This window comes from Sturnus vulgaris, chromosome 12, assembly GCF_052056855.1.
Source record: "Sturnus vulgaris isolate bStuVul1 chromosome 12, bStuVul1.hap1, whole genome shotgun sequence".
Classification (NCBI taxonomy): Eukaryota; Metazoa; Chordata; class Aves; order Passeriformes; family Sturnidae; genus Sturnus; species Sturnus vulgaris.
Window position 1 is genome coordinate 10,540,398 of NC_142254.1, and position 18,566 is coordinate 10,558,963.

Sequence of the window (18,566 nt, forward strand, 5' to 3'; positions counted from 1 at the left end):
ACCAAGCAGTCTGTTTACTCTTGCCATCACGCTGTTTCCCAGCAGTTGTCACAGGCAATGTCACTGTCACAAGGAGAATAAGGATTCAGCTCCTAACAATGAAGCAGGCATGGATGAGTGGGCAGGATACTCAAATGAGTTTCAGAAAGACTTGAGGTGAAATACTCTCCCTAGTGAAATCAATAACAGTTCTCCCATTTACTTCAGCAGAGTAAATATTTCAGCCCTTTTTTTCTGTGCCTTCTGGTCATATAACAGAACAATCATTTATTTTCCTTAGAAACACAGGGAAAAGGATACAATACAAGGAAAGCAAAGCAGAGAGGTAAAATACCAAAATAGATGTAACTGTCTTTATCAGAATAATTTCAAAAACCCAATTTTACAATGACTCCTATAACTACAGATTATAAACAATGCAGAAAATGAGATTAGATTAACACAGTTAGGACCATCCTTTCTAGGAACTCATTCACAAATTCTTCTTCTGTCCTTGAAACACCTGTACACCACGTTGCTGTTCTCGCAGCTGAGCCAATGAAGAGCTCACAGCAACAGCAACACAATTCTGCATGTGTCAGCCTGCTCCAGATCAGGCCTTTTGCATACAAAGATATCTATTATAAAACACAAGCTTCATAAGCTGTACTCTGTTCATTAAAATATTTTCTGCTGCAGACTGGAAGCCTGGCCTACAAGGAACTTGCCAAAAATATGTTCAGGAGCACAGCAAATGAAATGTGTTTCTAATAGGCCAAAAGTTAGTTACTTTTGACTTTTTCTGAATGCACGCTCTGTTCTCATTGTACAACGATGGGAAATACAGTTAAAAGGTTATATATAACTGTGCACTAGCAGCAAGCTAATGGACGCAAGAAACTACCAGTATTCATTAGATATTAAAATTTTGGACGTACAAAATAAAAATTCAGAAAGAGCCTATAGAGTAACCTGAACTTGAGCCTGAATTAAATGCCTGCCATGCACAACACAGGAAAGTCACAGAACAAGTGAAATTTACAGTAAACATGCTGGCTGCCAGTAAGCGCTGCAAGTTTCCAAAATTAGCCGGCTTATCAACCAACAGCGGACATTTACTGCGCATTTCAGAGCTGCCGGGGTCCTCAGCAGCGCCCGAAGCTGGCGCTGACATTCCATCCCCATCCCCATCCCCAATCCCCAATCCCCATCCCCATCCCATCCCCATCCCATCCCCATCCCCATCCCCAATCCGCATCCCTGCGCGCTCCTCCGCCGCGCCAACAAAGCCGCGCGCCCCGCGCGGGCGCATGCGCGGGCCGGCCGCGCGCACCGCCACTGCGCGGACGCGGACACGGACACGGGGCGAGCACCGGACACGGGGTGACCACTGGACACGGGGTGACCACTGGACACGGACGCGGGATGACCACTGGACATGGGGTGACCACTGGACACGGGTGACCACTGGACACGGGGTGACCACTGGACACGGGGTGCCCGCCGCGGCCACACGGGCGAGCACCGGACACGGGGCGACCACTGGACACGGGGCGAGCACCGCGGCCACGGACACGGGGCGGCCACTTGGACACGGGGCGAGGACCGGACACGGGGCGAGGACCGGACACGGGGCGACACTGGACACAGGGCGGCCACCGCGCCCCGCCTGCCAAACTTCAGCAGGAGCGGCTCCGATGGACATCAGCCCGCAGAGCGACACAGGAGTCCTCCCACGACATCTGTCTAGCCAGACGCGATTTGTCGAGGAAAAAGTTTTCTCCAGCTGCTGAATCTATTTGAACCCACCTTACTTCTCTCTCTGAAAGTGAGCTTTGCATTTCAGCAAAGTTTATCTCTTCATTTGGAAAAGATTTTTGAAAAAAAGCTGGATTTAACGTAAGTTCAGGCTTCATGCAGCACCCTTCTATCCCCAGCATCTCATACAGTGCCTCACAAAAGGCCCCAGAGGTTGGACAAACATAGCACCAGGAAAAACACAGTGTGAAAGGGATCTTTATGTGTGCATGTGTGAGGGCCCAGTGCTAATAGCTCAATGTGCTATTGACACATCACAGTGCAAACAGCTAAGTCTTTTTCAAAATAACATGAGTCAGAGTGTCATTCTCAACTTAGCCTTTCCCAGATTTGGGTAATTTGTGAAACAAATCATCCCCGTATTATTAAAATGTATTTCTGTAAACAAAGGTAAGACACTGGGAAATGACATTGCTTCTGACTAAGGTTTACTCCAAACACTGCACATGCCGCAGAGGTGTGAACAGACAGAAGTGGTACTGCAACTTCTCTGACAGCCCTCGCCAGAGCGGAGCGTGAGTTACCCTCCTGTACCAGCAGCTGATGCACTTTTAGATAATCCTCCCGTTTGGATAATCCTCTAGTTAGGAACTGGCCATAACAGAGCCGGCCTGAGCCAAGAGAACAGATCAGAGAGAGGCTCCGTCCTCTCCTCACAGGGCCGTCCGAGCCCACCGGGCTCAGCCCAACGCGCAGGGCTCCCGCCCGGGGAAAGTTCGGCAAGTCCCGACCCCACCGCGAACGCTGCGCGCTCGGGACGCGCCTTTGTTCGCCGGCCACGGGGAGCAGGATCGCCTCCCCGAGCTCTTCCCGGCTGTCTGCTGCTCGCACCCTCTGAACCGCCCGGGCACCGGCCCGAGGGAAGGTTCCCCGGGGCGAGCCCCGCGGCGACCGCGGCAGGAGGAGCCGCCCGGCCCCGCCGACCGCAACTTTCCGGGGCCGAGCATCCCCCGGCCCCGCCGAGAGCGGCGGGCGCACCCGCCCCGGGCTCCGCGCATCCCCCAGCCCCGAGCCTCCCCGCCCCGACAGAGCCCCAGCTCCGGTCCGCGGGCAGCAGCACGAGGAATTAACACCCGCGGGAATAATCACCTTGTTGTAGTTGTAGTAACCCAAACACTGGGCAAAGTCCAGGTTGGAGGGGTCTCCGGGGAGCGCGCTGCCCGCCGCAGCCGGGTAAAATCTTACATCCATGCTGGAGATTTGGTCCACTTGGAGAGACCGCCGGGAGGTTTAATAGATCCACCTTCAAGTGCCTTCCCCGGGGTAGGGCCACGGGCAAAGCGCCGAGGGAGCGGAGCTGCGGGGCGCCGAGCCTGCCCGAGAGCGGGGACAGCGAGGGCCGGGGGGCGGCGGGGACAGCGAGGGAAGAGGCGGCGGAAAAGTGCAGGTAAACAAGGAGGAGAAGAGAGGAGGATGAGAGGAGAGGTGGGCAGCGGACCCCAGGTGGGTGCCCGTCCACCTCGGCGGGAGGAGGGGAGGGGAGGGAAGGAGGGAGGGCAGGGGATAGGGAAGGAGGGAGGGAGGGAAAGAGGGAGGGCTGTTGTTTTTTAAAAGCTCAGTGCCAAGCCACAGGCTTTGCCTCCGCATTCAGGAGCAGCTGCTGTACACAAAGGAGCCACGCGCCCGGCGCGGACGGACTGACGGACGGACCGGCCGCCGCTGCTGCCGCCCGCCCGACAAAGGCGGGGGGACCGGCACGGCGGCGGGGCCGGGGGAGCGGGACACGGCGGGGCCGCGGCCGCCCCGCGCTGCCGGGGAGGGGGCGGCTACCCCGGACTCGGTGCAACAGGGCTGCGCTGGCCGGGCGCGCTGCGTTGGCCGGGCGCGCTGCGGGGCGAAGTGCCGAGCGAGCGGCGGCGCTGGCAGCGCTCCCGGGCGGAGCGGCCGGGCCCGCGCCCCTCCCCGCCCCGCCCGCCGCCCCCCCCCGCCCGCTGCGAGCCCGGAGCGGGGCCGCCAGCGGCTCTGCCCATGGCTGTCCTCGCCCGGAAGGTTCCAGGTGAGTAACTTCCACCGCTTCCACCAGTCTTCCTCCCCTTTTTTTTTTTTTTTTTTTTTTTTTTTGGATAATGCACTTTATCGATTCACGCCGCTGCCTTGCTGCGTCAGGTCAGTAGCAGAAGAAACGAGAGTTTTCTAACGTGCTGTCAAGAGCAAGACTTTAAACCACAGTAGCCTGCATCGCTTACAGAAACCTCCTCACACTCTCAAAGTGTCCGGATGGTGAGTCAAAGCAACCCGCTAATAACCCGAATTTGTTTTGTCAGTCGTAGGCACAGCCCAGCCGTATCTGCTCCCTTGCACAGAGCTTTGCTGACTCGAAAATATGCTCCAGAACTTTTGGAGAAAATACTGAAGCAGCACAAGGCCATTTAACCTCACGACTTGAGCCCTGCAGACAAGATGCAAGGAAGAAGGATGGAAACACGCCCTGGCTTCTGTGGCAGGGAGAGAGGATTGCCTTTTGGGTCTAGGGCGGATTTCCGGGCAGTTCTAAATGCAGCTGAAAGAGTGCCCCAGATGGAGTTGACTCCAATCGGCTGCAAAATAGCAATGGTAGCATAAGTAGACAAGGCTTAACTGTACAACAGCAGCAAAACCTTCTCTGAAGGACAGACATCCTGGGCCCGTGCTCAGTCCTGCTTCTGATGCCTGCCTCAGGAGCTTAGTGCCCCATACTTGATCTCCAGGCATGATTCTTCACTGTCTGAAAACATTGGGAGCCAACTGTAAAACAGTCAATAGCTACATCATGTAGAAAGGAATATCCTCCCAACTCCATTCCTAGAAATCTTTTGTTCAATATTTGTGGTGGCACAAGTAGCTCCTGGTTGCATAGGACATGCCAGATCACCCTTATTCAGGATAATGATTCTCAAGTATCACACTTTGAAGCAGAGGTGTCTAGCGTAGTATTTTGCACTAAGAGCAGAATTAAACATAGCACAGATAAATATTTGTATTTCCATAGAGTATTCAGAATTCAACTTTCTAGAAAACTGTATGAATGAGTAAATGCATCCATAGCAAAGATAACAGGCATACACTGTCAAATACCTAACCCAATTTCATATTCATTGTGGCAACCGTTTTTAACCAAAGGGAAAAGACCAAAACATAGTCTGTTGCTAGAAAAGAAATTGTTAAGGCACATTCAGCACAGAGTATTCGCACAGGCACACCCCGTATCTGTGGCAAAAAATTACTTATGCTCCTGAGAGATACAAATTGTTCAGAAAAAGACAATGAAGCTGTTTCAGAATGCAACATCACATTAGAGCATTTCTCCAACACAGCGATGGAAAAGTGGTAGTGTACAGGCACAGCAAACACCTTTCAACTGAGGCTGAAAGTAAAAGTAGAATTTTACCCAAGTGCACGTTAGATTAAGCAGATTCTCAGGTATAGATCGTTGCCCTCAGGTTCTGGCCTGCTCTGCTATATGAACACAGCTATTTCCCACTGCATAGCTCTGAGTCTCTACATTTTAATGAAATCTGAAAGCATATTTCCACCGAAATCAGAGGAAGACTCGGTGAGGAATGGACAGCAAATGATTCCAAGCGTGGCTTTGGTCCTGTTGTCACACTGCAGGCAGGCAGTGCAGGGCTGCAGACCTGCAGACCCATGGGCAGTGCATGGCCTGCTCTGGCTGGGCACAGCTCCTGCCTGGCAGCCCAGCCCAGCCCAGCCCAGCCCAGCCCAGCTCACCTGTCCTGTCCCCCTACTGCAGGGCCAGGCACAGCAGGTGCTCCAGGGACCTGCAGCTGCTGCCCCTGGGTTGGGAGACTCAGCATCGGGAGATAAGTTAATAATAGTGATGTAAATAGTGATGATTTTTAGTATTCTGCTGTTTCCAACACAGTTCCTTCTGAAAGGAAGAGAACAGGCACAACAGTAATACCTCAAAGTACTCTGTTTTGACATCACTGGTTCAGAAACTTAATTTAATATCAAAACAGACTTAGCATTAAAAAAAAAAGTAATTACATTCAAGCTAGGCAAAACACTCCCAAAGTATTATTTGGTGAAATGTTTTGAAATACTGTCTGTTTATACTAAACTAAAACAGAACTTCAATATTTTCAACAAAAAAAAAAAAAAATTCCAATTCCTGGCTATACTCTCTCTTTGTCACCTCTACCTAGGGCCCAAAGTAAGTCTTTTACAGAACTAGCATGACTGCAGTGAAATGAATAAGTGATCTAAAATGATCTAAAGAAAAACAGAAGTGAAACTAGGATATATATGCTAATTTATTTTTCTTTTAAAATAAAATATTATGGTTTATGTGATAATGTACCAGAGCGAATTGTACAAACTAAAGAATTAGGCAAGTGTGTGTTTTTCTTTCTCTACACCTCTTCAATGTAGTTTATTAAATAAGTAAACTTGAGTAATCTCTGCTATGCTTTTAATCCATATACATGGCGTCATTATGTGTTTTTTATGGCAATGCATTTATCTCAGGAGTACCTTAAAGATGGAAAATGAGCCAAACTATTTATAACCTTCTGTACATGACGCTTGAAAGGAATCCAACAAATTCTTCTCTCAAGCCATTCTCTTAAAGGTCCTTCGGTAAAACTATGGCTTTGAAATTCTACTTCTTTTTTTTTTCTTTCAGAGTAGATGGAAGTATGAAGTATTTGCAATTTTGAGTAAGTATTCTTTTTTTACCTGCTGGTTTAATAAAAGCAAGTATCTATCTACAGTAAGTGGAGTACTCCAGTAATTTCCCTGGTCCTGGGTAGCCTCAATTTCAAAGAAACTTTTTGAAAAGTCTTTTTTCATAAAGGTTTGAATGTATGCCTGCTGATGCCAACAATTATGATTCAGGAAGCAACACACAAATGGTGACTCTGTTCCATCTTCAGCTATACTTTCTTCTGACTCATCATCACAATTCAATTTTAAAAGCCATTAAGAACACTCAAACTGCTTTTCTGATGTAAGAACAGAAATTGTATTGAGTGAATCAGTCATATACAGGCTTGAAAGTATGCCTGCACAAATTCTCACTGCTGCCCAGAAACCTTTCAACTTGCACAGGTAAATATGAATGTTCCAAGCCCCTGGCTGATTCCCACACAAGTCTTGCAACTTTTTTTTTTTTTTTAAATTCTTAACACCCAAATTCTCAGGTAGGCAGCCAAGTCCTCCACAAGCACCACACCTCAGCAACCCCCCAGTCTCTGACCATACAATTCCCTCCTTCTGGCAAAGACAGGAAGCATGGGAGGGGCAGGAAAATGAGGGAGAAGGGATGGAATGAGCCAAGGCTGGACTGAAATTCTCTGCTCCAATTTTCCAATGCAGAGTCAGCATTAAAAATATGTGACATTCACTTCCACAATGCAGGGTCCACATCTATTGCCCCAGCCCTCTCCACAGGCTTGGGGGAAGGTGGTTGGATTTACCCTGGGATGTGTGTGAGAGAAACACCCAAATTCTCAGGAGAACATTTACCCACAAACTTTAGAACTCTTAAATAGAACTTGGCAGATTTTAAAACATCCAGATGAAGTAAGGCACTTTGCAAACTTTTACTCATCCAGACACAACAAGGTACTTACTGGAAATTTTTGGTTCAGCTTTAAGAAGAGGAAAGTAGAAGAAAGATGGAGAAAGAAAAGGGAGAGAGAAAGGTGAATATTCATGATCCTAGGACCCACTATTCCTCCAGTCTCCTACACTCTTTCTTTTGGCTTCTGTAAGAACTGGGAGGAACAAGAGGAAAGGGAGGAAGACAACATCTCTGCTGTCACCTGTTAAGACTGTCTTAGTCCCTTCCCCCAGAGCACATGTGGAGGATGGAAGAGACAAAAAGGGTGGAATACAGAAGGAGGAAAGAAAGGCAGAGCACCAAGCAGGTCTGGTTTAGAAAAGAGTCTAAAGCCTCCTCGAATCAATACAAAGTCCCTTTAATTGACTGCAATGGGCTTTGAATTAGACCTATATTCTACTTATCAAGTACAGCTGCTGAGAATCAATAATATTTTGACTTACCCTTCAAAGCAACAACTACACTACTAACTTCTGGCTAAGAAAAAGTACAATTAATAGTATATTAATTCATTAGAGTTTATCTCACTGAAGTTCCCTTCTCATCAGGTGGTAGAGTCAGATGGTGTTTAGAAGTGATCACACATGCATGAATATCCTGTATAAGTGAGGCCATAAAAAAAATACTTTGGTTCTTAACATTAAGTCAGATCAAATATTCATTGATATCTACATCTCTTAGCAAGTATCTCAAGCAGCAATCAATAAACACTTATTAGTCACTGACTACGTTTCCTGCAGTAAAGGAGGGAATTTCAGCCAACAGATGAAGGAAGCCAAACAATTGGGGGAGCTGGAGTTTAGTGCTTGCCTGCCAGATGATCTTTACCTTCTCATTGCCTCAGTTGCTGCAGCTAGAGAACTGCAGATCAAAGGATTATTTAAAAACATTAGTTACTCCTTTAAGATAGAAATAATTATTTCAAAATACAAGTATAGATTATTGCAAGGGAACAAAAAAAAATCACAACTGCGAGTTTTTGGTTGTGAAAATTTTTTCAGGCCCAAATCAGGAAATTTTGAAACGGGGAATAAAAAAAAATTAACCTTTTCAAATATTTACATATGCCTCTTTGATGCTTCTGTGGTTTGCTGAAGTCTCTTACTTTACCTAAATTATTTTACCACCTCAAATCACATACAATATTTCAAATAATATTCTAGCAGAAAACCAGATATTTGAGTTGTTTAGAGAGCAGAGACGACCATTAATACTGCTGAACTATGTTACAGTAAAAAGGTTTCTGCTGCTTTAAAGAAAGTATTCCATAACCTTCCAAAATAACCTGTGTGTAATGGACAATATAGGATTACTTTTTGGCAGAGAGAATATCCTGTTGCTATTGACTGCAGTGTTACAGTATCCTCACATACTAGTACACAGTTATTGTGAGATAAAGACCACGTTGAAAAACAAACTGATGGCAGCACTGAAAACACTGAAGGAACTGTCCAGTGATATAAAAATTCACTTCTTTAGGAGAACAATGACTGGAACAGTGTCACTTCTAGATTAGCATTAAATAATAAAAGTTTTAACTGAAACTAAGAAATTAATGCAGTGTATTCCTTTCTTCCAGTGATGCCATTTTAAAGCAAGACAGAAAACTTAGTATAGAGATGCTGCTGTATATGGTTATATATATATATACATAAATATATATACATAGATATATGTATAACTACATGTACATATATATAATTTGTATCATCTGTTGATATAAAGTTGTGTGGTGTGTTCCTGGTTTTCTCCTCCAGTTCTCTCCACATTCATACATTTGTTGAATTTAAACTGCTGGAACTATTATGAGGTGGAAAAACAGCTACTGGCATCTACATTTTACAGGGAATTTACAAGGACAATGTCTACAGAAAGAAAAATATGCTCACCATGAATAATTCAAATTCTTTAAATTTCTTTGTTAGGATAGGCAAAAACTTACATTTTACAGTAGAACCAAATCTAATTACTGAAGGAATTATTTTAATGAAATTCTTAGTGAGATATACTGAAGAGTTTTTCCAGGTGAGAAAGGTTACATTTAATCCTTGTATCTGCAACAAATTCACTCATGCGTGTTTTTCAGTTTTAATTTCATCCAATGTTCTTTTAGGCAATAATTCGAAATACACACGACCTCTGATACATTTCGGGTGCACACATTGCAAGATAAAGCACCTCAAGAAGGATGTGGGGATGTTTCTGGAGCGATCAATGAAATGTCTTTCTGAGATTTTGTGAGTTTAATTCGACAATCCCCAATGCAAGGGCACACTCACCCTTGAGAGCTGTGTGGTACCCAGGGGGGAAGGCGAGCAGCAGTGCCCTGGCTGTCCCCAGGGCTGGGGAGGTGGCTCTGTCCACCCTCAGTGACCATGATGCACATCCTTTGTTGGTGGCTGTGGAAGGGATGGGCTTTTGCTCATCTCTTGGAAGCCAGTGAAGGACTTGATGATGTATGGTTTCACAGTCATGCCTTAAAAACAAAAGTAATGATTTTAAAATGCTGCTGTCATCACGTCCCTTTCAAATGCTACAGTGACTTACTATGGTATTAATGTCACACCATCTACCAGCACAGGTTATAACATAAAATAATTAGTGACCAATGCTAGAGAATGTGAAGATATATATTAAAAAAATTAATAGGGCTGTAACATACAGCTTTATTTGGATAGATCAGATCCATACAATAACTGGGAGTAGGCTTCCAAAGGACCCATTAGTTATCCTTTAGGTCTTCTAATTAATGATCTGGTCTTCTGAGAGCATATTAATAACTCTGATATTAATAGCAGCATAATTCTAGCTGAGGATTAAAAAACTGAAGCACTTTTATGAGTACTTGTACAATAGAGTTTGGGACTTAGTAATAGACACACGTAAATACATCAGATTGAAAGTTAAAGAACAGAAGGTGTGATTAGGGATGGCAATAACATCTCTAAAATGACTGCTATACTTTCATTCAGGACTTATGTTCAGTCATAGAGCTGAACTTTTGTTTGTTTGTTTGTTTTTGTGGGGGTTTTTTGTGCCTCAGTGGGCCAGATTTTCAGGATTGAAAAGCTAATGACAGATTCCAGCTCTCAAGACTATTTCCTGAAGCTCATGAACAGTATGTGCTGAGCTGGTCTTAAAGAATCAGTCCCCATTAGCATGAATGGCTAATATTTAATAAAACAGCTGATCACAAAACCAAATCTAAAAAAAAAAAAAAATCAGTAGTAAAATAACACTCCAACTTGCTACTAAATGCAATGTTCTTTGATATAAGTCCATTTCAACTTCATTTATTCCAGGGTTCTACAGCAGTCAAAATAATCAATGCAGAATTTTCCATGTGATTTACACATTGCTTTTTAAAATGAATTGTCTGAAACAAAAAATGCTTTTTTCTGCTGCCTGGCTTGTTTTCTAAAACATATTCTCTTTCTCTTAAAGTGAGAGAACGACCCCTGCTTCAGGAACAATTTTCTGAGACAGTGTGTTTATCAAATGGCTTCTCTGCTTTCATGAAAACAATTTATTTTCACTGAACTCCTCAAGATAAGCATTGAAGTCAGGAAGAATGTACAATGACATTTATAATTACATTCAAGAAACAAATATTTTGCTAAAGAAAGGATTTGGATTTTTATCGATTTTGGAGATACAAAATATTTTCTTTCTTCCAACATACCATTTAAAGATATTGTCTCCCTGAAATTACAAAGTATATTTTCATATGCATGGAAAGAAAAGCCCAGGACAGTAATCTTCTCATAGAAAGGCTACAGTATGCATCCTAAACAATGAAAGCTGTAGTATAATCCTTACAACCAAATTGCCTTCCCTGCCCCACTCTTCAGAAATAATCTGCAGAAAAGGACAATTTAAGCAGGAGGATACATGCCCCTTGCAGAGCCTCTTCCAAACAACCCCTCCATGCCCAATCTTAGAAAAGAGACAAAACAGTTGTCTCTTGAGAAGGCACATCCTTCTCTCCAGCTTTCCTCCCACGCTTTCCCCTTGCTCACACGTTTCTTAAAGCTCAGTGCAGAGCCTGTGGACACAGGGCATGGTGCCTCCCATTCTCTGGGGAACTGGAGGACCTTGCTAAGAAATCTCCCTCTGTTTCCCTTATAGATTCAGCCCTGGACCTGTTCTCAACCACCAACAACAGAAGCTCAGTCATGCCAGACAATTACTGCTTCCTGCTATATTCTCAAATACCCCTGAAATCAAGGTAGTCCACAGTGTATCTCATCTTTCAGGACAAAGCAGCCACAGATTTAGCCCTATAGTGCCAGTATTTTGAAATGCAAATTCAATAACTACCTATGCAAAAGCTGCCCATGAATACATTTAGGAGTTCCATTTGGGCTGCCTGGAAACGTGGGGTTGGTTGGGGTTTACAGGATTAAAAAGACATACTGCTATCACTCCAATGAATGCCCTTTAATTTGTGGGAATTCATTTTAGAATAAAAAATTTAAGATCTGGTTTATTCCTTGTCCGTCAAACATCCTAGCTTTTCATTATCCCGTTTTTTTTCAGTCCATGTAGGTAGTTCTCATCATAAAGATCCCCTGATAAAGTTCTCCTCCAGAGACACACTCTTTTTGTAGGCTCAGCTAGTGAAGAAATATCATACATTTGTAATACTCAAAGAGAAGTTGAAAAAAAAAATCAAAAGCAGCTGAAAAGAGATTGTATTTCACTAATATACACCAAGGCTTTATTTAAAATATACAGTGTTAAATTTGATCAAATATCAACCCACTATTCAGAGTGAAATAATCTCTTTTAATTTGCATGTATCTATGTGTGCCAAAGAGAAGTGTGTTTGCTTTCAAGCAGGTGCACATCCTGCTATGACTAAATCTCTAACTCATCAAATTGCTTTACCAGTGTGGGACATGCCCTATTTCTGGAACAGCTTCAAGTATTTTCCCCAGCATTTCAGCCACCTGTTTACTGAGTTCATACTCCAAAGGAGATGCATGCAATTAGAAACAAGGAAATGAAAATAAATGACCTTGTTTGTTATAAATAACAAAGAGACTCAGCAAAATTAATGCAGTGAAGCCTGACCTTCTGACCTGAAAGAAAGAATCACCTCATTCCTTTGTAGGAGGCTCACAATGCTCCAGCACCAGGCATTGTTGTGCAGCTTTGCCTCTTTTGATGGATCTTAAAGGAGTATATTCTAAATATTAAATGTTTTACAAGTTAGATTAGGAAATTTGCATTAAAACAAATGTTGAAACAAAGTCAAGAGAGCAATGATAAAGATTATCATTGCTTAATTTAGAGAATACAGGTAAGCTGTGTGTATGGCAGTTCACAATAATACAGTTTTTGAATTGAAAAATAAATATGGCATTCGAGGTGCTAAAAAGCCATGAAATGTCTCCTTCAGTGTTCAGTGAAATCATGAGGGAGAAAGTTTTTAATTAGCCAACTCCAGGAAAAGGAAACATTTTTCTTTTGTTAATTGTTTGTGCTATGATGGTCTGACTTTTGAAAAAAAAAAACAAAGTATTTCCACAACTACTGCCAAAAATAAATACTTGTTTTTTCCTCATTCTTTAATTAGGCAAGTAGAAATGCTTTCTTTTGTATGAAGCTTACTGAATAATGTTTCTGTGGGTTACATTTTCACTTTTAATTGATTCATGTCAGTCTGGAACAGTGTCCAGCTGCAACGGAGGGCAAGGTGTTAGAAATTTGTTTCCCTGCTTGTCTTTGGAGAAAATGAGAACACAGCGTTGTTTTCATGGCAGTCCTCACAAAAAGAGCAGTGTGTAATTACAGTGCTGGTTCCCATCTTGTCAGTCTCCCAAACAAGTCTGTTATTAATGAAGCAGCTCAGAACCGTTGTAGAAATGAAAGGAAAATGCATTTGCATCTCACTGAAAGCAGTTCCCACAACAGGTATTGTTTGATATAGATTTTTCCAAAACTTGTTGTGCGGGTTTTCTTCTCCTCCTTCTCTCACTTTCAGTGACATCCATCCAGCTGCTGAGGTACAGCTACACCTTCACAGCAATCACAGCCTCAACTCTGCAAGTTCCTCTTCTGCCCAGAGCACATTGATGGGACTGGGGATGGGGTGATGGGCACAGCCCAGGGACACAGACAGCCACCAGTGCAGGGCACAGGAGGCATGGCAGTCACAGAGAGGCACAGGGAAATCAGTCTCATACACAGGAGGCAGCTCTTGGGCTGGAGCAGCAGCCAGACCAGCAAAAGGCACCTCATGCAGGACCGTGACCAGGATCAGGAGCATGAGGGGGCAGTGGCTCTTCTCCTCCCCACCCTCTCACCCTTCTTCCATCATTCTGCATCCAATGGAGCCTCTCCACCCCCTTAAACTCTTGCCATGGCTCACTCCCACTCCCAAACTTTGACAGTAAAAGGGTGACCTGAATGAATAATTTCCAGCAGAAAAAGAGCTGATCAACACAGCCTCTCCTTCTGCTCATGCAAGTCTCATGAACAGCTTGTGCTTTTGTCCAAATGTGTGTATCATTAAAAACTATGTACTCCACATGGCTGAAGATAGGGATATGTTGAAGTGTTTGATTGAATCAGAGACCTTTGGGGTATTATATTCTCAATCAATCTGCATTTGTCCACACAGACTGAAACCAGAGCACTCATGTGTCTGAACACTGAGCTTTGAGGCCCTGTATGACAAGCCCCATGTGAGAAAACCTGTATGACAAAGAGCTTCTGAGAGCTGAGCCCAACCAGAAGAAATTCTGCATTTGTGGAGCATGAAGTCACAATCTCTGTCCTGCTCTGGGTCTCCACATGTGGTCCACCAAATACCCAGGCTGGAGAGGGGCTGTGGATCTGTGCTGATCCACCACTGTGTGATGTGCAAGGGTTGGAAAAGGGAGAGCAGAGCTGGGGATCCATTACCAGGGCTCATGCTTAGAGCAGGACTTACACACAGACTTACACTGCCTTCTTCTTCAGCTGATCACCTTTATTTTAGAGCAAAGACTTCTACCCTACAGTTCCAGCCAAGTTTCCTGCAAATTGTGCAAGCACCAAAACCATGCTAATGTGCAGTTCTAACATGCAAGTTGGTTGTGCAAGCACAACCATTTGCTCTGCATCACATCCTTGAATGTCCTTGCAATACGTGGGTGAGACAGACCTCACTGCTGGGAGGAATGGTCTCTTCTGTAATGACAGCCTAAACCAAACACTAACAAAGGCAAAGAACACAGAAGTGTTACATCCAAAAATCAGCACTAGAGATATGCAAATAAAAACAGTACTTCAAAAGGCTTCAAATGAGTAGCATCCAAAATGAGTGATATTATAAATTTGGTTTAAAAAGCAGCAATTTTCAGGAGCATTAGTTTACATGAAGCACATGCATAACTGGCTTTGAAATGCAGCTGAACTCAAGTCTCCCTGGAAAGCAAATGGTGTAGTTTTACTCCTTGGCTGTTTCACTGATTCAGGAAGGGTAGCTACCCACATTGGAGCAGGAGAGCAGATATTTTTTTTCCCAGTAATACAGGAGGCACTTGCTGACTAGAAAACAGTTGTGAAAAACAGAGTTCCTACACAAAAACCAGGGCTCACCCAACTGCAGCTCTTGTAATTCACAATAAAAGGCACCACATGGTCAAAGTTACTGCCACTGGAACTGGGGAAAACCTCAGAATTAACAAAAGTTTCCTTCTTTCTTCTACTGGTACCCATCTGAAGAGAGAGTAAGCAATACCACAGACAGTTTGAGGAGACAAAGAGAGTGTCAAGGCCAGTGTCCCTGTCTCAGCACGACAGCCCTTACTGGCCATGGCTCTGTGAGCTACTGCTGAGCACACAATGATTTTGCACTGAAAGGCTAAACCAGCCATTGCTCTGGACTGAACAACCACAACTCTTAACTCATTCCTTCATTAAATGCTTTAATTCCTTAAGAATGAGAGGGTCTATAGAAAAATCACACCGTCCTGTATTCCACTGGTAAACAATATCTTATATATATTAAACTGTTCTATAGCAGTCATCTGTTCTTCCCAAGCTGTGACAGGACTTTGAATTCTGTGCTCTCTCAGCAAGTGCAGCAGTGAATTCCCCAGTTATGCCGTGCATGGCCGGCTTGCGGAAACACCCGTGACAATGAAGCCAGCAGAGAACTCACACATGACGGAATCCACGCAGCAGACTGGTTTTTGGGGACAGTTGGGCCTCAACAAACAATCCTTTCTTCTCAGTCTATAGAGGAGCTGCACTGGGGCCTACTTTGGCCATTAGTCTAAGGAAAGCCTTTGTTGAACATATAGCTGCTTCTCACATTGAAAGAATAAATCACATTCTTATTCTGGGTATGTCTCCACTGCATTCACTGATGTGAATGTTGTTCCATGGCTGAAAAACTGGGTAAACAGCGTGCCCTGTGCAGCTCTGAGCTGTTGTGGCTACATCACTGCCTGAACAACCTCATTTACAGCCAGCCTGGATGTGCCTGTAAGAGCAGCAGCTCTAGCAGAGATCTGTTCCTCAGACAGCATACCCCCCCTCTTTTCAAGAATATTTCATTTCTCTGGCTGGATTACCAGGATTTGAACCACTTTGGAACCCACTTTGCCTGAGAAGAAGAAGGGAAAATCCTATCTTTTCTATGTGCCTAGTGAAGCAAAACACAAACTAGGCAAGTTTCAGGAATGGTTCTGAATCTACAGGGTTTTTTTTAGGGTTATGCAGATATATGTTAATTTCTCAGGCACACATCCTAGAAGTACATGTATAGTGCATGTTCCCCTTCAAATACTTAAAATCCAGAGTAATTAATGTTCCTAACTGCTTCAATGTACAGCAATTCAATATTCATTCACCTTCACAATCATGCACCTCTCTCCACTCTTCAATGTGATTCATCTTTTACTATTAACTTACCTTTATGTCCATCTTCATATCCTCGAAAGAAGAGGGAAGCTGCAGGTTTCAGCAGACCATAGGGACCTCTGCTGACAGTTTCTGTAGAGGCGGTCATCGTTGGGTGAATAGAAGTGGTCTTGCATCATACCTGAGCCTCAGTTACTGGAGATTAAGTTTTCTATTTGATAGAGTGAGTCTGATGATCCATCATCACTCTGCTGGAAAGGCTCCCATTTCCAGGCAGGATGTTACAGCTTCAGCTCAGCTTTTGAAGGACTCCTAATATTAAAAAAATATAGCACTTGTTAGTCCACGTACAAAATTCTGCATTTTTACATTTGAACAGGAGTTTATTTGTCTCGGGCAATAAAATTTGTGTGTCCTTCTACCCCCCATTTCAGTTTGGCACTTTTCCATGAGGTGTTGTGTTACAGAAGAGGATCATGGCTGAAGCAAAAGGGAAGCTCCTGGTTGAACAGGGAGGCTCTCGGGAGGCACTGACCCCTGAAGGGCTCTCACAATTTTAGTTCAGAACTACTGCATGCAAATTTCTGGGTTATGATACCATAAATAAACACACAAATATATATATATGTGTGTGTGTGATATGTGCATTTGTGTACTCCTCTGCACAGATGCAAATTTAAATTCATTTGAAAAAAGAACCCAAAACCAGAAAAACCCAATCAAACCCCAAAATCAAGTAACTCCTCTGATGACACAATCCTTTCTGTTATACATGTCTTCAAACAGAATAAATGGTAGACACAGAAGTATATATGGTAAAGTAGTGTTAACTCCCTCTTTCCACACACAGTTTACTTGTGCTGTTGAGGAATCACCACAAGAAAATTTCCAATAACCAGAGTTATAACCACCTCTAAATTAAAACTCCTATTTTGAGGGTTTTCTGCCTTCTTTTATTATTTGTTGCAATAGAGGTGCCTTGCAAAAAGATTATGTATAATTATTTGCAAAGAAAATAGCTCACTATAAATGCTAATGTTTAATATCTGTTTTTAAAAGCTTAGATACACTAACCCTTTAAATTATTGTTTCAATTGTTTCTTCCTCTTGCTGCCATTAATGTAATATTTTATATATGCAATTGCTCCAAATTTGTGTAAGGAATTCCAAATAAATACAGTGGCCATTGATTTCTCTTAGTTCTTCTCCTTTGTTCTTGCACCTCAAAAGAGTCCAACTAACCTGGTAGTGTTTATCCTGCCTGTTCCCTTCAGAATTATCTCTGACTCAATGAGATGACCTCCTAATTTCCTCTGTTCCATAGACCTGCTTTCTCTAACTTCAGCAAATAACTAAGGTCTCTCTTGTACCATACTAGCAGTGGTTTTGAAGCTTTTCTGATTGTACAATAACTTTTTTTAAAAGATAATTAAAACCAGAGGCTGGTCTTTTGAGCATTACCATGATACTGTCATGCTTCACCAGTATCAGACTACATGAAGCTTCTGTATTTGCATTTCACACCATGCTCTGATTCTTTTGCTGTTCATTTTTTCTTTAATTTAATAATTATTTTTTTTTCTTCTGAGAACTCTTCAGTCTTACTGCTCTCCATTGGTCTGGGCTGTCTTTGAAAGCATGTTATACATTCTTTACCTGATTGCAAGCTCGTGGTCTTTCCTTTTCTCCTAAGTACAGTTCATTGTGTTTAAATACCCTGACTCAAACAGAGTGAGGATGTGACCTCTCACATCAACTGCTCCTCCACATCAACCTCACCTCGGTCTCATTTTGGTGAGACTTTCTCTCTCCTGCAAACTTTGGTGCCCTTCTCTCTATTGAAAAGGCCCATAGTACACAAGGATAATGGAAACTGCTGTGTTCAGAACCATTCTCTTGTAAGCACAGACTATCCAAACCGCATGTCATGGCTTAAAATCTGCCAAGAACTCACCATCCAGGACTATTCTTCAAATCTTCAGGCCTTTCCAGCCAGGCACTATTTCCAATAACATGGTCAGCATGTTTGTGTCTCCTCCTGAGTGTTTCATTTTCTCCCAGAAATCTGGGTTGATTTTTAAAGTTCTAATATTCATCAGTATTCAGAGTCTATATAAACTCCTTTTTCTGTTTCGGTGTCTCTTATTTGTATTTGTATCCTTATCTTCATCGAGAAAACTGACTCAAAGAATTTAACATCTGAACAATGTATTTCTCTCAACCAGAGGTAGGTTACCTTTGCAATGTCTCAAACTCAGCTGCATTCTCCAGTGACCTCATTTCTTGTGTATTCAGAAAATCTCTTATTTATCTTAGCCTTCACACACACTTCTTTTATTTTCTTCTT

General features: G+C 43.3%; 1 protein-coding gene and 1 long non-coding RNA gene across 4 annotated transcripts in view; one reads left to right on the top strand and one right to left on the bottom strand.

Annotated features, from left to right (window-relative positions):
• Positions 1-18,566, bottom strand: part of TOX3 (TOX high mobility group box family member 3) — a 99,327-nt gene that overhangs the window by 70,813 nt on the left and 9,948 nt on the right. The window contains exon 3 of one of the 3 annotated variants that reach the window (XM_088171888.1): positions 16,271-16,531. In XM_088171888.1, coding sequence (XP_088028014.1) covers positions 16,271-16,288 — 18 coding nt within the window. In that variant the 5' untranslated portion in view covers positions 16,289-16,531. Of the gene's footprint in view, positions 1-2,886; positions 3,330-16,270; positions 16,532-18,566 lie in introns of those variants that run through there. The other 2 variants (XM_014882892.2, XM_014882885.2) reach the window with 2 other exon arrangements.
• LOC148222364 (uncharacterized) lies at positions 3,726-11,845 on the top strand. The gene is made up of 2 exons (XR_015806259.1): positions 3,726-3,793; positions 3,904-11,845. It is a non-coding gene; the product is annotated as an uncharacterized LOC148222364 (long non-coding RNA).